The sequence below is a fragment of the Lissotriton vulgaris genome, chromosome 12, assembly GCF_964263255.1.
Source record: "Lissotriton vulgaris chromosome 12, aLisVul1.2, whole genome shotgun sequence".
Lineage (NCBI taxonomy): Eukaryota > Metazoa > Chordata > Amphibia > Caudata > Salamandridae > Lissotriton > Lissotriton vulgaris.
Window position 1 is genome coordinate 697,741,245 of NC_141700.1, and position 23,936 is coordinate 697,765,180.

Genomic DNA, 23,936 nt, shown 5'->3' on the forward strand with positions numbered 1-23,936 from the left:
TTGTATAACCTGGCTGCCCTGGTTTGCTCTGGGATATCCTTGCAGTTGTTGCAGACTTTTTGCCGGTGAAGTAGAAGGGTGGTAGCATTGGGCATGGTGATTAAAACTGCTGGAGATTTAAAGCTTGCCAAGACTCATCCCATCCGATCGGGGGACATGCATGTCTCTCCTGTCTCCACATTGCCCATGTGTGCTCTTTGCATCTTGGGGATAACAATTTGCGTTGATTTCGTAATGATTAATTTTTCTTTTTTTTTTGGTTCTCCTGGTCCTCCAAGATAATAGACAAGTTTTGATTGATTCGTTCCCTAGTCGACTAGTTAACTAATATTTTTTCCTGGTCAGAAGATTTTGTGATGGGCTTGTAATTGGGTCACTTTCTTTTGTTCTGTATGACATACTTGACATGACTGGGCTGTTTATTTTGTTTATTGTATTATGTGCTTTTCTTTGCCTTTACAACGCTCTTTTGGTTAGTACTGTTGTGTTTGTAGTAGAAAGTATGTCTGAGGGATTTATAGCTTGGTTGCCTCCACCGTTTTGGACTGGTAATTTTTGAGCGACCTCAGACTCATGCAAAGAGAAGGCTCTATACTTAGCTGCAGGAGTTTTTTCATTTCCAGAGTGCAGAGTGGGGTATGGTATTATTTCCTCCTTGCCCTTATCTTCTGTCATAATAAGATGTGTTTTTTCTTTGCATATTGAGAATGGGTTCTCAGGGGTCATGATAATTTTTAAGTCCAGATCAGATCTTCCTATAACTGGGATTGGGCTGAAAGGGTCTATTTCTCGTCTATCCTTTGGATTGTTCGGACTTGGAATTTCGTAAGGTTTTTTGTGTACACGATCTGTGCTGTGCTCTTATTTAGGTGACCCTTGGGGGGAGTTTGGAGTCATCGATTGGCCTATTCTATTTTCAGAATCAGATGTTAAATCAATCACAGTGTCCTTCAGATCTAGGCCAGAGTCTAGATCTATAGTATCATGATAGTTCTCAATGTTACTATCTATAGATTCTCCCTCATTGGATACAACATTTGATAGAACCGTCTTTGGTAGGTTAGATACTGTTGCTTGTCCTTTGAGCTTTCACTACTTCTCCCATACTAGATATCTTGTTTGGTTGAGCCGCTGATATTGAGTGGCAAGGAGCATGAACATGTGCTTTTGCAAATATTGGAAAAACAACAGTTGATGGACAGAATGCAGAACAATGTCATACGTTCACCCCAGTACAGAGATCTGGGCCTAAATCCATCGTTTTTTTGCTCACCATGCCATTCCAGTTTGAACCCAGCCATATGCAAATCGGTCTTTACCTTGTGCCTCATGGGAACAGTCCAGCCCGAACTGCCAAGCCAGGTCCTTCCTGGACTGGAGACCAGCATCCTAGGACTGGTTTTGTAGTTTCACCCCTCTTCAGCCAGGATAGATTTATTCCAGTGGCATGGAGAGCACAGGACCCACGTCTGTGCCTGCAAGTCCCAATCGGGGTGAGCAATGCAAAAACAGTTGATGGGCAGAATGCAGAATAATGTCATACATTCACCCCAGTACAGAGATCTGGGCCTAAATCCATCGTTTTTTTGCTCACCATGCCATTCCAGTGTTAACCCAGCCATATGCAAATCAGTCTGGACTCTGTGCCTCATGGGAACAGTCCAGCCCGAACTGACAAGCCAGGTCCTCCCTGGACTGGAAACCAGCATCCTAGGACTGGTTTCGTAGTTTCACCCCCTTCAGCCAGAATAGCTTGATTCCAGTGGCATGTAGACCACGGGACCCACGTCTGGGCATACCCGTCCCACTCGGGGTGACAAATGCAAGATCTCTTGACTGGGGGAGAATGTTTTCATTGTCAGCATTCCGTCCATCATTTATTTGCTGTAACACTTTTCTCCCTAAGTGGGATGGGTTTGCCCGGATGTGGGTCCCTTGCTCACTGTGCCACTGGATTCAAGCTAGCCTGGCTGATGAAGGGTAACATACCCTGAAATCGGTCCCAGGATGCTTCAACATTCAACATAAACTGAATACTAATATCATCAATCATGTGTTATGCAAAAACTATAACACTGGTATATAATACCTGAGAGAAATCATGAACAACTTTAAATTGCATACATTTTATGAATGCATGTGTAAATTCAGAACACAAAAATTCGGTGGAAGTTACGGTCTACGAGGAGGATAACAATTCCAAAAGGTGTCCCCCACGGGTACCCAGATTCTCAATTCGTCATTATTAATGAGCCCTTAAGGCAGAAAAAATCCAAACCTCAATGGACGGGCATCCTATTCTGGGCTGCTCCGTCCCCTCTCCAACAGCGCAGCCCGGAATAGAATGCCCGTCCATTGATGTTTGGATTTTTTCCACCTTAAGGGCTCATGAATAATGACGAATTGAGAATCTGGGTACCCTTGGGGCCCACCTCTTGGATGTTATGGGACACGTCCTGTCTTTGAATTAGGAAGCCCAGTTGGGCTCCAGTGATTCTGGCGATTTTGGGCCTTCCACCCTTTGCTTAAAGTTTGGACCACAGCGATCCTTGTCTTTCCTGAGTTGCCGGCTGGCACCAGGATTAGGTTGCCTCCTCCCCGTCCTGAAGAAGACTCGCAGGTGAGGTCCGCACCCGCCCTCCATGCGTTAGTCGAGTTGAAACGTCAACGCCCTCCTCCCACATTACACCTGTACCTCTCTCCCCGCTCCTCTTTCTGGAAGTGCATATGTTGCATGTGTGACTCAACAAAATTCCTTTTGTAAATAGATGTTTTCTTGGCAAACAGGTCTTCTGATTCTGGTCTTTTTTACCAGTAAATGTCTAAATTATTTAAATTGTTTTTGCTCTACATAACCTATGACCTTCACTTTCTAAACCCCCACACATTCACTCACTTTTCCTCCTCCTTTTCTCCTTTCGGGCAACCCATGACCACTGTATAAAATGTGCACTTTGAGCTTATAAATAAATGCATTACATATGACATTGGATTCTCTGGCGCTTTTGCATTTTAGTGTTCTGAATTTACACATGCGTTCACAATACGTATGCAATTTAAAGTTGTTTGTGATTTCTCTCAGGTACTATATACCAGTGTTATCGTTTTTGCATAACACATGATTGATGATATTAGTATTCAGTTTATGTTGAATGTGTCTCGGACCACCTTGTACATTCCCGCATTATACCTAGGTCCGTTGTTTATTGGATCACCCCATTATCCATAATGATACTCAAACTGAAATCAGCGTCCTCCCTCCATGTCTTTAGGAAACAACTCAAAACCTGGCTATTTAATCAGTGATCTCTCTTAATTCTATTCAGGTCATCCTTGGCTCAACTCTGCTCTGTATAGCGCCAAGACTCCTCCAGGCATTTGTGCGCTTTATAAGTAAAAAGACAAGATATATAAAGGTACAATGCAATACTACTGCTGCAAGCAACACCAGTTCAGTTTGTCTGCTCGCTTCTGCAGATAGCTCAGAGAGGTTTTTTATTTTATTTTTAGCACATACAAATTGCTGTTGTTTTATTGCAAATGTCTATACAAGTCATTTGGTTCTTATGGCGCTGTGTGCATAAAGGAGCATAAGAATTTAACTGAAAGTCAGCCTGGGAATGCCCAGAGCCGACTCAGACCAGTGAGTCTCAAAACAGTGAGACCTCACACCCTGCACCGCTCCCCACCCTCAACTCACCGCACCTTACTGGGGATTGTCTCCGGGAGTTTGTGGTGTGACAGAATGCGGCAGGGTACGTCTTCACACCAACTTGCCGCACTGTACTCCACTAAGATGGACAAAGGGCAAGGGCCAAAGGCAAGGATGAAGGGCAGTTGGTGAGTGGGGCACACCGGTAGATACCACAGGCCGCACCGGGTTCGTACCACAGGCCGCACCGGGTTCTAACAGGGCCGCCTCCATGGACCGCCTGGGGCACACACACTGCTTCCGCAGACTTCAGCAGCCACACTTGGCTGGGCCTCATTGAGGTGCAGGATCTGAAATGTGATGTTTGTGTTTGAGCACCACCAAAACTTTCCCAAATGCATATGTTATGATCACCTGAAGAACCATAGCAGCCAACAGTCTATAACCACTTTCAAACAAAGTCCTACTTAAAGGTAATGGTCACGGCAAGTGGGTTAGATGACTTCCTGCAGGACCCCTGGCCTATGAAAACATTTCAGGTGATTCTACTCTCCCAAACCGCTACCTCCCCGGCAACAATGGTCCTCAACATTTCTTTAACTTCAGGCCTCTGCCCACTCTGTCGTCAAGACCTCTTACATCAGACCACTCATTCAGAATAAGAAGCTCCGTCTATCTGATCATGCCAGCTACCGACTACTCTTCAATGTCCTCAGAGTCCTCAGACCTTGGTCAAAGGCACGCACTCTCCCCGATGCTCTGCTCCGCCTTGAAGCCAGCCTACTCTGTGCTGCAGGGTTCAAGACCACCCTGGTCCAGGCGCCCCAAAGGCGCTTGGTGATTGTTTTTCTTGGCTGCATTCGATCTGCTACAAGCGCCACTGTTGTACTGTTGTATTGTATTTCCTGTTTTATTTTACTTATTGACTTTTCTGTTCACTTACAGCCCTTGCTGTTGGCTTTTGCTCTCTGTGCTCCCCTTCGTCTCCCCTCTGTTTTTTCCCAACGACGCCGCTAACTGCTCTCCCTACCGCCCCTCTCCCGCCTCCCAGCTCCTCGTCCCTCCCCCCGCCCCTACATTATGGCGACCGCTGCGTGGTCGCGCATCAGATGCGCCTAAGGCAAGCCCGTCTTCGCCTGTCCGCGCCTGGACCGCGCCCAGCGCTGGACCCCGTGGCCCCCTTGCACACCACGCCGCTATGACTCCAACATCCTCCACGAACTCAACACCAGCCTATCATCCTTCTGCTTCCAGGACACCGCGAAGCTCACCCACGGACCTTTCTCCTGCCAAAGCTGCAGCTTCACCAGCCACCGAACACCTGCACGTCCTGCCTCCCGCCAGGGCAGGTCGCAACCAGCTCAAATGTATACTACTCAACAACCGCTCTGTCCCCAGGCACGCCATCAAACTCTGGGACCTACTCGAATCATCCTCCTCAGACGTCGCTTTCCTGACGGAGACCTGGATTAACCCCTCCTCGGCGCCCAACATTGCCATAGCCATCCCGAACAGCTACAAGATAACCCGCAGGGGCTGCACCAACGGACCAGGAGGAGGAATCGCCATCATCCACAGGAATAACCTCAGAATTTCGACCAGCACTGAAGACACCCCTCAGCGCTGCTGAACACCTGCACTTCCAGATCCACACCGATCCCAACACCACCCTCAGAGGAACCCTCGTCTAAAGACACCCCCCCGCCGCCCCACGGACCCTGGCCTCTGTTCAGCGACGCCATCACCGACGTCGTCCGCTCACACACCCTTGCATCCACAGACTACATCCTCCTCGTAGACCAGAACTTCCACCTTGAGAACGCCACGACAGCAACTCCACCACCATGCTCGTCAACCTTGCCAACTTCGAACTCAAACAGCTCCGCCAGACACACGCTCGACCCCATCTTTTCCGCCAGCAACCATGTCTCCTTAAGCCACACCACCTTCTTCCACTGGACTGACCACCGCTGCATCCACTTCTCCTTCGAGAAACACACCGCGAACAACCACACAAAACTAATCCCGCGCCGCAGCTGGAACAAGGTCACCGAAGACCAGCTAATCCCCACCCTCGCCCAAGACCCACCAACCGACCCCACCGACACAGCTGCCCACGACTTCGAACACTGGATCGATGACTGCGCCAACACTCCCGCCCCGATCAAGAAACCCTCAAACAGACGTTCCAACAAAAGGGCGATGTGGTTCACCACCGACCTCCAGACACCTAGACATGAATCGGCGCAAAAGGCACTAAAGTCGCTCCACTGGCTTCCAGGCCAGGATTAAGTTTACGGCCCTATGTGCTATGCACAGCGTTTTAAAGGGAAAAGGACCAACCATACTTAGAACCCTGATCACACCCTACACACCAGCAAGAGCCTTAATATCTCTCACAGAACACCTGGCCAAAACCACCAGGATTAGGAGAGCCAGATGGGAAGGAAGATGATTTTTGCATATAGTACTGAAACTTTGGAACTCTATGCCCATAGATCTAATACTTACCATGAACTAGATGGCCTTCAGAAAGAAACTGAAGACCTGGCTTTTCTCAGGTTGAGCCCCAGTCCATGCTCACTCCTGCTCCACATCGCTGGGAAGCCCACGGGCAGCTACGCGCTCTATAAAACTCACAAACCTAAACATATTTGTTTGTCTCTTGGTTGTTGCGGCACACGTTTTTTATACTAGAATTAATCTGGTTCAATAAATCCTTATTACAAACGTCCCCATCATTTATTCTGTGTATCTCTCTCTGAGACAAAAGTGAGCACGAATGACTGAGCAAAAACTACCAGTTTCCACAGTCAGGGTTGTCATGTTGGATAGTTGCCAGAAGCTATTCGCTCCTTGCTAAGAGGGGGTTTATTTATTTTTATTTATTTTTACCATTTATTAAGCGCACTGTTACCGGGCAGGTGTCCTGGCGCTGAAATGATATACTTTCTCCATACGATGTTAGTCCCTATAGATTAAAAAGCCATGTTTTAATGTTCTTCCTGAATGTCATTAGGTCAGTGCTTTGTTTTAGGGGGAGGGGCATTTTATTCCAGATATCGGCTGCTCCGGAAATAAAGCTGCGACCTCCCCATCTAGCTTTCCTAATACGATCAGTCTTGACAAGCCATTTGTTGGATGATCTTAACTGTCGGCCTGGTTGATACAGCTGGAAGTGTTGTTGAAGGAAAGACGGACCTTGTCCATTCACTGCCTTGAACACTATGCACAGTGCTTTGAACATCATACGTTTCCGTACTGGGAGCCAGTGCAATTTGCTCAGTTCCCCAGAAACTGATGCAAACTTGTGTAGACCCGTAATTAAGCGGACAGCAGCATTTTGCAGCATCTGCAGCTTGTTCAGGATCCCTTGCTGTGCTTGCAAATACAGACTATTGCAGTAATCAAGGCGTGACAGCACTAATGCTGTCACGACAGTTTTCCTGCTGCTAGTGGAGAGAAAGGGGAGAATTTTCCTGATTGTTTTTATTATCCAGTGAACAGAGGATGAGAGGGCATTGACTTGTGCTTTAAAAGAAAGTTGTCTGTCAATGAGTACCCCCAGATTTTTTACTGTCGTGGCAGGTATGGGAGATTCTCCCATTTCTTGGGGCCACCAATTGGGGGTCCATAAGTTGGTCTCATTGCCAAAGAGAAGAACCTCTGTTTTCGAGGAGTTCAATTTAAGGCAATTCCTAGCCATCCATGAACTTACTGCAATCATACAGTCCTGAAATCTTGCTGCTGTTCCCTCCTCTCGACCCGGGAGCAGAGATACCACAATTTGTGTATCATCTGCATATGATGTCAATTCAAAGCCAAATGACCGAATCACCGGGGCGAGGGAGGAAATGTATATATTAAAAAGGGTAGGGCTCAGGGAGGAGCCCTGAGGAACCCCTCCTGGGAGTGTAAAAGGAGTGGATTCGAAATCTCCCAGGGCTACCACCTGAACCCTGTCCGAGAGGAAAGATCTCAACAAGCTCAGCGCGACTCCTCGCACTCCGCACCCCTCAAGGCGGTCCACCAAAATACTATGGTGGACCGTATCAAAGGCCGCGGACAAATCAAGAAGCACCAGGACTGCCCGTCCGCCCGCGTCCAACACCTTCCTGATTTCTTCTGTGGACTTAATAAGGGCAGTCTCAGTGCTGTGGCCTTCCCTAAATCCGTGTTGCGCCATGTCAAGCCCTTGAGAAGATCTGAGGAAATCACAGAGCTGAGCATTCATGGCCCTCTCAATAAGCTTGGCCGGCAATGGAAGTCTAGCTATGGGCCGGTAACTATTGGGGTCTGAAATGTCCAAAGTTGATTTTTTAAGCAAAGGTGCGATGGAGACTTGCTTCCAACACAATGGATATTCTCCCCCTTTAAACATTGTGTTAAAGACCTCAGTTAGCATAACTGAGATGGGAGTGGCTGCAAGTTGAGCCACAGCAGCTGGACAGGGATCGTGGGGTGAGCCTGATTTAGTTCTTAACAGTAGCTTTGTTATTTCTTCTACTTTTACTGGGCTGAACTCCACGAATTCCGAAGGCTGTGAGTTCTTTTGTATGGATTTGTGGGTTCCTTCACTGAGAGTAAGCTTCACTTGATGTTCTAGGGCGGCAAAAATTTGCTCTACCTTTCCCAAGAAGAATTTAGCAAGAGTCTCGCATAGCTCCAAGCTAGGGGGAATAGTGACTGATTTCAAAGTACTTAAGTTAGTCACAGTCTCAAAGAGTTCTTTAGAGGAATTCTTCGCGGACTCAATTTTGGCGGAAAAATAAACGCTTTTTGCTTTTCTAATCATTCCTTTGTATGTCTTAAGCCTGGCATTAAGTATCATTTTGTCTGCCTTTGAGTATTTTGTGCGCCATTGGCGCTCTAATTTTTTACACGACACCTTATAGTCGCGTAGTTCCTGGGTGAACCAAGGAGCAGATGGTATTGTACGCGTTGAGCGGCAGAGTTTGGGCTGGACTAGGGAGGTACAGGCATGATCTAACCAATTTGTATAGCTTTCAGCGGCTTCGTTTATATCTGTAGGTGGCAAAAAAGTGGAGGCTAACAAGTAGTCCTCCAATACTTTACCATCCAAATCCTTCCAGCGCCTACAGAGCTTGGCAGGCTTTCTGTCATAGTGGCACTGTGAGCAGGCTGGTCTACAGACTAAGATATCCTTTGCGGGTGTCTGAAATCAGTCTGGACACCAATCCCTTAGTTTATGTTGTCTAAATGCACAGATCCTATTTAGATTTGTAGGAACAACACAGTTTGCTATATTTGTAACACTTGACAAGATTAAATCTCTGGCCTGCTAATCATTTGGGCTACTCATATTTGTTTTTTCTTATTGCTAATAGAAGAAGTGTCTGTAGTCTGAAGGACTTCTAAGCTCAGCGGATCTCTAGTCTCAAGACCTTGCCCTTCCTAGCAAAAGGCAGATGTCTAATGTGAACTAAAAATACACTTGACCAGACCTAGGGATCTGCTTTGAGGATAAATACATGCTGATAATACTGATTCTGCTTTGAGAAGGTGATGATGAGACTGACCTATCTAATAATTCACTGTGAGTTGAGGATGGCTTTTCTCCGGTCTGTAAATCTGCAGAGCACATTCAATGATTTGACTTCTGAGACTATTGGGGTCAATTAGAAGCATTAATAAAGGGACTTAGGCTTATTTGTGATGTCTGTTAATTGATGACACAAGGTTGACTTTGAAAGTATGATGAAAATCTACTTCATTTAAACGATTGCCCGCCTTGAATAATTAATTGAAACATTTTAAAATGATTAGTTTGCTTAATTTGCATTTATAAATTGTTATAAATACCCAAGCATTAAACACATGTTGGTTTAGAATGGTAAAAGTTTGTTTTACTGCACTTACCTTTCACACGTAGCGTGTTGACTTTCTTAAAGAATTTCTCAGTGACATTCAAACCACTTTCACTGTGCAACATTTTACATTAGAGGATTTTTACCTATTGTTGTGAATTCCTTTGGTAATTTTCATTAAAATGCCTCTGGAAGATTAATGAGGTACTCCTGATACTGGTTAGCTCTGCTAATATTTTCTCATTTCTAATTTTCAGTGCTAAGTCGGGCAATCCTGCTTTCTGGAAGTTTGATGAAAGAAGAGACTCATAGGGTGAGTGCTGGGCCTAGAGAGTTCTAATGACTGATGCAGAAAATTCAGAGGGTGGCCATTGGTTGGGCAGTAGCATGAGTGGGCAAGGACAGAAAGAAGAGGTGGATTGGATGAACAAAAAGATGAATTTTTGTGGGTACATAAGGGAAAGATGGTAGTGGAAGTATCCGGTATTATGTTTTACAAAACTAAAATTATCATAATTTTTTGTGTGAATTAAAAGAATGCAAAGATGTGGTTGTATCTCACTCTTTTTACTCAATGTTTAAACAATATAAACAGTTTACTAAATATTTAACAAATTCAATTTTTTTGCTTGCGATGCCGTAAATGGGCTCCAGCGCTATCACAATATGAGAATGACTAGAGCAAATGCCCGAGAACTGGCATGCACTGCTGTGCCCAAAGCAGTGCATGCTGGTTCTAGGTCATTTGTTCTAGCCATTCTCGTGAATAAAGAGTGCCATATACACCAAATATTTAACAGAAAGTTTAACAACGGTGTAATCCACTCTTTGACGAGAGGCAGTAGTGTTCAGTATTTGGTCATTGATTATTAAAAAATTGTTGGAGTGGGGGCAACCAGAAAAATTATTTTTTAGGTGAAGTAGTCCTTACGTATGTATTCAATCTCTAGAAATTCTTGTTCGATGCTGGTGGACGGCATACATTCCGCAGGTTACACAGTTAGGTTTTGGCATTTTTTTCTTTCTTTGTACTTAAGATTAAGGGAGAAATGTTCTGTGTTGGATCTTAAAATTGTGATAGAAGAGGTCTCTGACTTGTCAGGTACAGAATGTGTGGATTCGGTCTTTATAAGAAACTCAAAGATGCATGCAGGGTAAATGAATACTTGCCTGCAAGCAGTGTGTGCAATTCAGAAAGTTACTTGCACAGCAAATCCCTGGCTGTTGGTGGGAGAAGGAGTAAGGGTGTGCGCAGACAGGCAAGTGAGGTGAATGCTGGACTTAGTTGAATTAAGAGTCAGCAGGGACAAAAACAACAGATCCACAGCACCTTTAATGGCAGCCTAATCAGTCACTGAGTGGTTGAAGACAGAGTAGATGCAGAGGGCGAGTGGCAGGCCTGGTCTTTGGACATCATATAATGGTGTACATTAATGCTAATTAACAGAACACGTTTTCCAGTGGCGAGCTCCAGGCTCTGCAGACGCTGCAGTAAGTTTGGAAGAGTTTAGTAAAATGCCCACAAAAGGGTTGTTATTAGGAAGAAGCAAGGACATATCCCAGGGGGGCAGCTCAACTTCTTGGGATGTAAACTTATAGTAAATTAGAAAAAAGTGACCAGGTGTTCATCAAAGCAGGTCATGGTTAATGTATAGGAGAAAAAAAACTGGAACAGTCTTAAGCTCTTAGTGAAGTATAGTTCGAGACTTGTGGCTGTAGATACATGTTTTTCTTACGTCTGCCATCTTGTATTGGGTCCAGATGTCTGCAAGTAGTTTTTGTTCAAAGAAGTCTTTCGAGTCACAAGACAAAGTGGTGACTCCTCTTGGTGATAACGTGCATGGGCATCAACTCCGTTGTTAGATTGTTTTCTTTCCGCAGTCGTGGTTCTGACATGTTTTGTAAAGCTCCGGTTCTAGACCGTTTTTGGTTCCTTTCAGGTTGCTATTCATTTCCACCCTCATTTGTATTGTTTTGGCCACGTATTCCATCCTGGCATCCGGCAAATCAAGCCATTTTCGCCCGTCCATTCGACGTGCTCCTATCTTCACATTCGGGCCTCACTCGCTCGGGCCTACTCTTTGTTTCACGCAGCTTTGATCAATATTGCGCTGCTAATTGAACGATTCTGACCCAGTTGCCACGTAAAGTACCTGAGAACCGACCTACATGTGTTTGCAACCTGTGTTCATCTCTTGATCCTCGTGAGGCGGAATGTGAGGGGTGTCTATCTTTTCGATCAAAAGAAGACCGTACAGGACCGTCTGGTGTTTCTTAAATTTCTCTGCGACACACCAGACCTCAATCAATTTGTCAAGCAGGAACAGGAAGAGCTTCATGAGGCCTCTGCTGCTTCTGCGGAGGCTTTTTCCATCCATGACTCCAAATTGGGCTCTGATTCAGACCTCACCTCTGGATGTTAAATATAAGATCTTCCTTCGGGACAGTGAGTACACCTGCCCCTGTTCCACCTCCCAAAAGATATTCGGTTTTGACTGATGCGTTGGGTCCCGGGCCACCACTGACAAGCCCTGGTAGGCACTGATCACCTGCTTCAGAGGCCCCGCCCTTGTGCTCGGCACCAAAAGCAAAGCTGACGTAAAAGGTTCCTGCACCGAGCCGAATGAACCCGGCACTGAGCTGACCATCTGCTTCTTCTGCTCAGAGCAATCAGCTACCCCTGCCTAAGGCTCTGATCTTATCGCCTCCAATAAAGAAGCCTGCTTTGACACCGGAAACGCTGGCTTCCACTTTGAAGTTGCCTCCAGAACGATTCTCCAAGTAATGCAAGAGCAGCTCGATCCGAAACAGCAAAAGCTACACATTCAGCCTAAAACTGCCTGTGTTTTAGCCCAACCTTTGCACTCTGCGTTAAAGTCATCAAAGCGCCAGCTTTCCTTTGAGGAGGCCATAGATGTCCCAGTGCCTGCTAAAAAAGGTCATTGAAACAGTCCTCTTCCTCCTTCTCCACCACCCCCTCACCCCATGATTTACAAGGTGAACCGCATGGTTTTAAATCACCAGGGTCTCCACAGTCTCCTACTTAGGATTGGGATGGGGAGGTAAGAGACAGGATGCATATATACTTCCCACAGATCCTTGGGATAATTATGATGATCCCCCAGATGATACCGACCCAGATCTCTACTCACTAGACCATGACCCTCTGATGATGCTTCATCTTCTTCTGGATCTCTTCACTAGGAAAGCAGCTCATCACCAGGTTCCCCTACACAAAGACCCAGTTGGAGATGATTTTTTTCTTTGAAACCCTATCTAATACCCATAGAACAGCTCAATGCCTGCCTATGCTTAAAGGCGTGTTTAGACATGATGAAGACATTTTTAAAGACCCAATGCGTGCATGCATAGTCACACCCAGGGTTGACGAAGTATAAGCCTGCACCCTCTGACCCTATTTTCATCAAGAGTCCGCTCTCTCCAGACTCCTTTGTTTTAGTCAATGTTTTTAATAGAGCTAATTCTCAATTCTCAGCAGATGCTCCACCACCTGATAAGGAATCTAAATGTATTAATGCTTCAGGGAAAATAGTAGTTGCTCAATCCTACAGTCATTGTCGGATCGCTAACACTCAAGCCCTTTTTTAACGCAAGATATGACGGGGCACACTGGGATGAAATGGAGGAACTCCTTCAACATCTCCATGAGGAATATAAAAAAGGGGTCATGAAATTGTAAATTAGGGAAAATTAATCTCTAACAATGTCATTAAATGTGCTTTAGACTCAGCTGACGCAGCTGCTGGAGGAGTCAACACCAGTGTTTTGTTGCGTATACATGCTTGGCCACGTATCTCTGGTTTTAAACCAGAAGTGCAACAGACCTTATTACATTTACCTTTTTATAAAGAGCATCTATTTGGTCCCCAGGTGGACAAAGTTTTGGAAAAAATGAAAAGGGACACTGAAGTGGCTAAATCAATGGGGGCGCTACAGACTCTCACTCCCAGTGGCTTCTTTCAGCATCCCTTCTACAAACAGGTCACCAGAGCAATACTACCTGATGCCTCTACCTCCTCATACAGGCAACAGCAAACCTTCCCTTCCAAGGGATACTACAGGGGTACTTTCAGAGGAAATATTTCAGGAGGTAGGGGGTGCCTCAATACGCTCTGCCACCTCCAAGCAGTGACTCTGCTCTTTCCTCCCGACCACTTAACATCTGTAGGGGGACAACTACAACGTTTCTTCCCCGCCTGGAAAACCATCGCCTCAGATTATTGGGTGTTGAACATTATCCAACATGGTTGTCTTAAGCGCACATCCACACCTCCAAACATTCCACCTCACAGACTTAATCTGTCCATAGAGCACCACACTCTGCTCAAACAGGAAGTGGAGGCTCTTTTACTCAAAGGAGCTATAGAGCCTGTCCCTCTTCAACATCAAGGAACTGCAGTTTAAGCTCTCTACTTTCTACTTCCCAAATAAAGCAGGTTCACTACGGCCTATATTAGATCTCGGGCTCTTAAATCCTTACATCCATCAGAACACTTCTACATGGTCACTCTTCAAGATGTGATTCTACTGCTTCAAATAGGCGAGTTTATCAGCACTAGACTTAAAGGACACTTAATTCCACAGTTCAATCCACCCAGCTCATTGCAAATACCTCAGATATCTAATAGCTGGAAAACATGATCAGTTCAAAGTTCTTCCATTTGGAGTCCCTACCGCACCAAGGGTGTTCACCAAACGTCCAGCAGTGGTAGCAGCACATCTGTGCATCAAAACATTAATGACTTCGCATATCTAGATGACTGGCTCATCAAAGCCAGTACTCATCTCTTGTGTCAACAACATACTCAAACTACCCTCCTTACATTAACTGGGATTTACTGTCAACCTACAAAAATCATACCTTCAGCCCTTACAGATTCGCCCATATCTAGGTGCCATACTCGACTCGCAATTAGGGTCAACATACCCAAATATGGCCAGAATTCACAACACCTAAACATTGGTGCAGCAGTTTCAAACCAAACGCATACTAGTCAAAACAGTTAAGCAACTTTTAAGCATGATTGTATCTTGCATAGTCTTAGTACCACATGCTCGACTACATATGCTGCCACTGCAAGAATGTCTGGCGCACCAGTGGTCTCAAACACAGGGTCCGCAACAAGATCTAATGTTGGTGGAAGCCACACTCGTCACTCTTTTCATTGGTGGCACACACAAAATTTGTTGAAAGGGTGGCCATTCCTCGACCATGCTTCCCAGATCATTCTCACAGTGGACGCATTCCTCACACGATGGGCGCTCACATTCAGGGTCTCACAGTTCAGGGGCTCTTGGATTCCAATCACCAGGGTCTCCACATCAACTACCTTGAGCTTCAAGCTGTTCACCTAGCTTTGAAAGCGTTTATAATTCACCTGACTGGAAAGATTGTCTTAGTTTGTACGGACAATATGACAACCATGTACTATTTACAAAAACTAGTGGAAGGGGGAGGTTGGGGGCACACACTCCAGCTATTACGCCTATCTCAGATGATTTGGCATTGAGCAATATATCACAACATCCATCTGCTAGCGGGACACCTCCCAGGGATGGATAACCACTTTGCAGACGTTCTCAGCTGGATGCGGCAACAAGTCCACAAGTGGGAACTCCACCCACAAGTCCCTCTCCCATATTTTCACTGGTGGCGGGGTTCCATAAATAGATCTATTTGCCACTACAGACAACATAAAATGCCAAATTTCGCCTCCAGGTTTCCACACCCACTATCCAAAGTCAGTGCTCCGTGGATGATCTGGTCAGGGATATTTTGCCTAAGCTTTTCCAACTCCCCTCTTTTTCCATTTGTGGTTCGGGGATTCAGGCAAATGTCTCACCCTCATTCTAGTTGCTTCCAGTTGGGCTCACCAACTATGGTTCACTACACTGCTCTAACTCTCAGTTCCCCATCAGAGGCTTCCCCTCAACCCAGACCTTCTCACTCAGGACCATGGAGAAATCAGGCACCCAAATCCAAATTAGCACCATCTTGCAATTTGGCTCATGAAGTCATAGAATTTGTATACCTTAATCTTCATCCTTAAAGAAGCTCGTACAGCTAGAGCTTGTTACGCAGCAAAGTGGGAAAATTTGTTTTAGCTGTCCTAGTAAACAAATTAATTCCCTGGAAGACCTTAAACTAGCAATTCCTCCTAGAGTTCCACTTGCACCATTACTCAATATAGTGCTCACCAGACTTATGGGCCCACCATTTGAACCACTGCCCAACTGCTCCATGCAAATCTTGTCTTGGAAAGTTGCTTTTTTAGTAGTTGTTACCTCAAGTATCTGAACTCCACGCATTAACTTTGGAAGAGCCTTTTTTCCAGTTACATAGAAATGGTGATCCTTAAAACCAACCCTAAATTCATTCCAAAAGTTTTTTCACCTTTCACCTTAATCAATTAGTTGAGTTACCGGTTTTCTTTCCACAACATGTTTCCATTGCGGAAGGAGCACTCCATGCACTAGATGTCAAATTAGCTCTAATGTATTATATTGACGGAACTAAACAATCCCATAAATCTACATAACTGTTGCTTTTTCGCCTCCTCACACCAGAAAGCCCATATCCAAAACAGGCCTTTCCAGATACATTTAAACATGTTATGCCAAAGCCTAAAGGACTTTGCTCTGACTTTCACTCCATTCTCACCCAGGGGAAAACAATCTTACAGTGGAGTCTGTGCCCATGCACATGATCACCAAGAGGAGGAGTCACTTTGTCTTGTGACTCGAAGGAATTCTTCAAAGAAAAACAACTTGCACACATCTGAACTACACACTAGATGGTGGAAGTATGCAGAGCATGTGAATCTACAGCACTACATACCAAAAACAGATACTTACAGTGTAAGTAACATATTTCTTATTACACATGCACAGTTTACGTCTCTGTAGTTAAGGTTGACGCTGAAGTCCATAGGAAATTCCATGTTCGAGGCATATGGGCTGCAGACCACACACTATTGCATTAGATCACCATCTAGTGGTGGGCCCGGCTGATTGCACTTTGTTGTTGTCTTGGAAAAGTCTTTGTCTGTTGGATGACTCCTCCCTTGATTGTAGGGCGCATGGACATCAACTCCATCTTTAGATAGTTTTTTTCCGCCATCGGGCTCGGATGTGTTCATCGTTCGGTCCAGTTACTGATCTCTTTTCGAATCCATAAATCAATCAAAATACCATAGTCGTCGACATTGATTCCTGTTACCAGCGTCAATAGAGACTTCACTTCTCGATTCCTGCGTTCGTCGGGCCGTCTGGCCCAACTCCGCCATTGGGCCTTTGGCTCATGGAAAGAACACCCTTCAAGAAGTGCCCTCGGTGTGGACACAAATTCCCTCACACCGATCTTTATGAGGTTGGCAATCTCTGCTTATCTCCAGAGCACGAGAGTCTAGACTGTGAGGCCTGCGCTTCGTTCCGGTCAAAGAAAACAATCAGGGACCATCGAAGAGTAATGGCGCAGTCCTTTTCGTCGACACCAGACCTCATCATAGACAAGGCTCCAATTGAAGTAGACGCTGAAGAACAACAGCACGAAGACATCGCTTCCGAAGCAGAGGATTCAGCTTCTGGAGTCGAGGATCAATCCGAAGATTAAGATCTTCCAGCTGGTCAACAGGTAGTGAATACAGATGTCCACCTTGTTCACTCCACCATACCGGGACAGGCTTCGGTTCCACCTCCACCTTCGGGTACAGGTGCACACCGACCAGAACCTTCCAAAGCCCCGCCAGCGAAGAATAAAAAAAAATCCTCCAGTCGACTCGAGCTCGAGTCAGTCTGTCGGTCCTGAAAAGCAGAAGGTCCTTAAGCCAAAATTAACACCGGCACCAAAGCATCCTTCGGTACAGAAAGTGGTCGAACAGAAAGCAAGTTCGACACCGAAAGAGGTTCCCAAAGCTACCAAACCGAAAACCACCCCGGTTCCTAAAAAAGTGGACCCGAAAAGGGTTCCGGTACCGAAACATACTTCGGCTCCGAAGGTAGATGAGTCGAAACGTACTCCGGGGAAAAAAAAACTCCAGATCCAAAGAGCACGGATCCTAGGAAAAAGTCTTCGGAACCGAAACCAAAATCTGCTCCAAAGACAATAGACACTGTTAAACATAAGCATTTCGGCCCCATACCATATAAATCGGCGCCGAAAAAAGTTTTTCCAGTAGAAGAGCTTTTTAAACCCGATCCAAAGCAAAAAACCCTTCATATTAATCCAGAGACTGTACATATCACTTCTGTGCCTGAAAAGAGGAAAATTGACTATTCTAAAACACCGCCTGTTCCTCTAAAAAAGCATGCTCAAACTTCACCAATGAGGATTCCTTCACCAGAAAGAGAAGTACCAGTAGAAATTTCTCCTGTACATTCTCCATCTAGTACACATAGTCTTATACCAAAGGATGATGGGGATAGTTACTCACAGGACATACAGAGTGAACCTCACATGGATGACATTAATGACCCAGATGATATTCCTGGGCCATCAGGTGACCCATGGGAAGACTATAATGCACCAGATGTCCTACAAGATGATGTATAACCGTCTAGACCATCTCCCCCAGATGACACTATTGGGTTTACGCAGCTCATTCATAGAGCAGCCACTTTCCATGGGGTAGACATACACACAGATACAATGGAAGATTTCCTAATGGACACTTTAATGTCATCACATAAGACCACAACCACACTTCCAATACTTAGTGGAGTAGTAAGACATGCACCTGAAATATTTAAGGACCCAGTCAGAGCAAGGGTAATTAATCCCAGACTATTAAAAAAAAAGTACGATGCGGCTCCAACTGATCCAGCATACATTAAAGGACAGTTGCCATTGGACTCACTAGTAGTGTCAAATGCGAGAAAAAGGGCTAATTCGCAGACAACAGTAGATGCTCCACCTCCTGACAAAGAGTCTAAGCTTTTAGATGCTTCGGGAAAACGCACCATTTCACAAGCTGCTAATGTCTGGAGGATTGCTAACCCTCAAGCTTTGTTAGCAAGATATGATAGAGCTCATTATGGTGAGTTAGTCACTCATGCAACACTTGCCAGAGCAATACAAAACCAGGGCTTCTGGCCTAATACAGGAAGGCAAAGTTATTACAAATACCTCCATAAGATGTGCACTAGACACAGCAGACACAGCTTCTAGAGCAATAAACACAGGGGTATTGTTGCGTAGACATGCATGGTTACGGATCTCTGGGTTTAAACCAGAAGTACAACCCAGTATCTTAAACCAGCCATTTGACCAAGAACATCTTTTCGGTCCATCAGTTGATGAAAAGATGAAAATAGATACAGAACCGGCAAAATCCATGGGAGCTTGACAAACACAAGCCCATAGACCTTCCTTTCGGAGCTCCTCATATAGGGGCGCCTCTAAGGGTTTCCAAACAGACAATAACTCCTCTTCTTTTAAAGCGCCCAACCAAACCTCACCTAATAAAGGATATTATAGAGGAGGTTATAGAGGAAACGACAATAAGGGTAGAGGTAGCGGAAACCACAATCGCAACACCTATACTCCCACACAGTGACTTCCCTTCCATCCCCCCAGACCATTCCACTCCTGTCAGGGGGAGGTTACAACAGTTCCTACCTGTCTGGCACTCCATCACCACAGACAGGTGGGTAAGACAAATAATTCAGTCAGGTTATTGTCTGGAGCTCATTTCCACTCCTCCAACAATACCACCCAGACGGCGTCCAATGTCACAGGAACACCTCATACTGCTAAGACAAGAGGTGGAATCTCTACTGCAAAAGAATGCAATTGAATCAGTCCCAAAAGAACATCAAAACACAGGAGTTTATTCTCTATACGTTCTCATACCCAAAAAGGGCCCTAAACCTGTACATACAATCAGACCACTTTCATATGGTCACACTACAACAGGTTCTACAATTGCTAAAGAAGGGAGACTTCCATGCCACATTAGATCTCAAGGATGCCTACTTCCACATTCCCATACATCAATCGCACAGAAAGTACCGAAGGTTCATTCTAGAAAGTCAACACTATCAATTCAAGGTACTCCCTTTCGGAGTAACGACAGCACCTCGAGTGTTCACAAAGTGTCTAGCAGTAGTAGTAGCAGCACACTTAAGAAGGGACAACATTCATGTCTTCCCATATCTGGACGACTGGTTAATAAAATCCAAGTCATACAACCAATGTGTACAGCACACGCATCAAACAATATGTCTGCTACACAAACTGGGATTCACAGTAAATCAAAAGAAATCCCATCTCCAACCATCCCGGTCTCAGCAGTATCTGGGTGCTACGATAGATACCTCCAAAGCAATAGCTTACCCCAACCCAGCAAGAGTGCAAACTATACAGGATCTTATCAAAAGATTCCAGCCACAACACTCACTACCAGCTCGAGTGTTTATGCAACTAATAGGAATGATTGCATCTTGTATTTTCATAGTGCCATATGCAAGACTACAAATGCGCCCCATTCAAGAGTGCTTGGCAAGTCAGTGGAATCAGGCTCAGCAATAAATAACAGATCTGGTGGTGGTAGACGACCGGACATATCGCTTTCTGCAATGGTGGAACACCAAGAACCTTTCCAAGGGCCGGCCGTTTATAGAACCTGTTCCACAGATAATACTAACGCCAGACTCATCTCTCACAGGATGGGGAGCGCATTTACAAAATCACACAGTACAGGTACATGGACAATGCAAAAAAACTACTCCACATAAACCATCTGGAGTTACTAGCGATTTTTCTGGCTCTAAAATAGTTTCAGCATTACCTATCAAACAAAGCTGTACTAGTCCGGAAGGACAATATGACAGCAATGTATTACAATAAAAAACAAGGAGGAACACACTCCCTAAAGCTCTCCCGGCTGGCACAGAGCATATGGAGATGGGCCGTTCCTCAGAACATTTTTCTATTAGCAGAACATCTACCAGGAGTTCACAATCAAGTTGCAGATCTGTTAAGTCGTCAAAGACAACAGATACACGAATGGGAACTTAATCATCAAGTTCTTCAGCCATTTTTTCAAAAGTGGGGTCAACCAGAGATAGATCTGTTTGCTACAAAACACAACTCCAAATGCCTAAGCTTCGCTGCCAGATACCCACACCCATTATCCAAAGGCAATGCGGAATGGATGAACTGGTCAAACAAATTTGCGTACGCTTTTCCACCTCTCCTACGAATTCCATTAGTGGTACGCAAGCTACAGCAACATTCTCTCACATTGATTCTCATAGCACCAACGTGGGCGAGACAACCTTGGTACACCACGCTACTAGAGATGTCAGTAGTACCACATCACAAACTAAAACTTTCTCCACATCTACTAGCACAGAACCATGGAGAGATTATGCAAGACGCCCTACCACTAGAGCATGTTATGCAGCCAAGTGGAAAAGGTTTGTTGTATATTCTACAAATAACATCAATCCCTTAGATGTTTCCATACAAAACATTATATGCTATCTCTTAACTCTGCAAAGATCTAACTTAGCGTATTCCTCAATCAGGTTACATCTTGCGGCTATAGCAGCATATCTTCAAAACAGACAACATTTGTCATTGTTTAGAGTACCTGCAATCAAAGCGTTTATGGAAGGACTTAAATGAATAATTCCTCCTAGAATACCACTCTCTCCAGTGTGGAACTTAAATGTTGTTCTCACAAGACTTATGGGTCTTCCTTTCGAACCATTACATAAGTGTGAATTACAATTCCTTCCATGGAAAGTTGCTTTTTTAGTAGCTGTAACTTCACTTAGAAGAGTAAGTGAGATACAAGCATTAACAATTCAAGAACCATTTATACAAATTAATCATAATAAAGTGGTTCTTAAAACAAATCCAAAGTTTCTGCCAAAGGTCATTTCACCTTTCCTCCTCAATCAATCTATTGAGTTGCCAGTATTTTTTCCCCAGCAACAAACAGTGGCAGAAAGAGCTCTACATACATTATATGTAAAGAGAGCACTTCTCTACTACATAGATAGGACGAAACCTTTTTGTAAAACTAAACAACTGTTAGGGTCTTTTTTTCCTCCACATAAGGGAAATCCAATTTCAAAATCAGGCATTGCAGGATGGATTGTTAAGTGCATTCAAATTTGTTATGAAAAAGCAAAACACACACTATCCATTCCCCCTAGAGCTCATTCTACCCCTAAATTAGGGACATCTATGGCATTCCTAGGGAACATGCCATTAGATGACATCTGTAAAGCAGCTACATGGTCTACTCCGCACACATTTACAAAACACTACTGTGTAGATGTGCAGGCAAAACAACAAGCAAGTGTGGGCCAGGCTGTACTCAAAACATTATTTCAAACTACTGCAACAGACACGGGTGGTCGCCGCTAAGGGAGAAACTGCTGTGCAATCTATGCAATAGTGTGTGGTCTGCAGGCCATATGCCTTGAACGGAAAATGCTACCTACCATTATGCATCTGTTCTTGGCATGTAGGGCTGCAGAACCACACACGCCCACCCGCCTCCCCGGCTACCGGTCTCTGTTCCAGTATTTCCTTATTTAGATACACAATACATAGTCATCTCTATATGTACTCCTACAACTCCATCATTTGCCCAATGGTGAAAACAATCTGAAGATGGAGTCGATGGCCATGCGCACTACCATCTAAGGGAGGAGTCATCCAAGACTCTTCCAAGACAACAACAAAGTGTAATCATCCGGGCCCACCACCACATGTTGATCTAATGCAATAGTGTGTGGTTCTGCAGCCCTACATGCCAAGAACAGATGCGTACTGGTAAGTAGCATTTTCCTTTTGCAGCATTAAAAACTCCTGTTGACCAAATTTGCCCAACTTGGGGGATGCGACCTTCAAACTATATCCTTTCAGCAAGCCACATGTGTGACACTGGTTACAGCTCTAGCCCTGAATTAGGATCGCTCTTCAGCTAGAGTTTGCCCTATATCACACTATACCATTACAACGATTCAGCCAGTTGTGGAGGATCACTCCCCTCCAGCATAACAATGATGATGAGGTGGCAGAAAACCTGTTACCTTCTTATCATGGAGATGCTGGGTTTAATCTCTACTTTCAGAATTACACTGTTGATACCCTCCAAAAATGAGTCCTGGACTATCCATTTAGGTATCCGACCAAAGAAGGTGCCTCGTTTGCATTTGTAGTAAGGAGGGCAGCAGAGGTTTTGGAACTGACACTCCCGACTGAAGAGACTAGGATTAATCTCTTGACTGAGATTTTCGAACCTAGACCTTATATTTCAGGGCCTTTGTTGGCATTTAAGAATGCATTGGTTAACCCAATTATGGCAACTTGATTGAGACCGTTTTCTGTGCCGGTGAATAATTGCCACATTACTAAGCACTATAAACCAGATCCTGGTGACTCTAAGTTCCTAACATGACACCCCACTCTGTAGAGTCTTGTAGTCAGATCTCCACTAGTTAAATCCTAACTTCTTTCTTGCTACTCCTTCAGGCACTCTAGCACGGCTCATTAAAATCGGTCATACCTTTTGGGGTGCTGTAGCAACATCCCCTGGGACATGGCATGTGAGATTTTAACAGTGTTGCCTTAAGATATGTATACCATCTTTGCACAAAAGCTCCAGGATGAACACGATGCAACTAACTAGATTCTTTCCACTTGCCTCTACTCCACCAGGTTAGTTGCTGAAGTAATGAGCACTATTGTCATTATTATTTTTTTGTCTTGTTCATAACACAACAACAATCCCAGTATCCCATTTATATCCATCGTCCCCTTGCGCAGAATGAGCAGAATTAAGGCTGTCATCCATGTACACATCCCAAGACACAGTACATAACCCATCACACCCTTCCATGGACACAATATTGTGGTGGAGTAGCAAAAGGGAGGGGAGGAGGGACGAGCAAGAAAAGGGAGAGTCATTAACTGTATTCAATTATCATGCAAGATTCTGCTCCCTCCCTTCCCCCAACCCCCTAGCATCCCGCCCATATCTTGTCAAATATCTTAAGGCTTCCTCTGTCTTTGTATACTGATTTTTCCAGGGCCATGCATGAGTCCATGCCCATCTCTCAATCACGTATGGTGCCATGCCTCCCCATTTTTTGGCTATGTCCGGTTTAGCTACCCTAAACCCCAGGTTTGTAGATGGTGGCCTCCAAATCTTTCCATATCTCCAATAGTGGAGATATGGATATGGATGGGGATTTGGGGAGAGGATGTAGCCTAACGTCTAGGGCGGTAGGTTCTCAAATCTGGGCAACGGGGTTAGAGTCTGGCCAATGATGCTCAACATCCTGTGATTCTAGGCAAATCACTTAATCTCCCAGTGCCTAACAAAAATGAATGTGTCCTTGTGTAATGCAACTGGTGCTCATGTAAAGCGCTCTGATACCTTTGGGTCAAGTTTGCGCTATATAAAACTACGGGG

General features: G+C 44.9%; 1 protein-coding gene across 3 annotated transcripts in view; it reads left to right on the top strand.

Annotated features, from left to right (window-relative positions):
• Positions 1–23,936, top strand: part of PELP1 (proline, glutamate and leucine rich protein 1) — a 314,814-nt gene that overhangs the window by 247,073 nt on the left and 43,805 nt on the right. For all 3 annotated transcript variants that reach the window (XM_086945906.1, XM_086945907.1, XM_086945905.1), the window contains exon 14: positions 9,738–9,793. In XM_086945906.1, the coding sequence (XP_086802032.1) occupies positions 9,738–9,793 (56 nt within the window). The remainder of the gene's footprint in view (positions 1–9,737; positions 9,794–23,936) is intronic.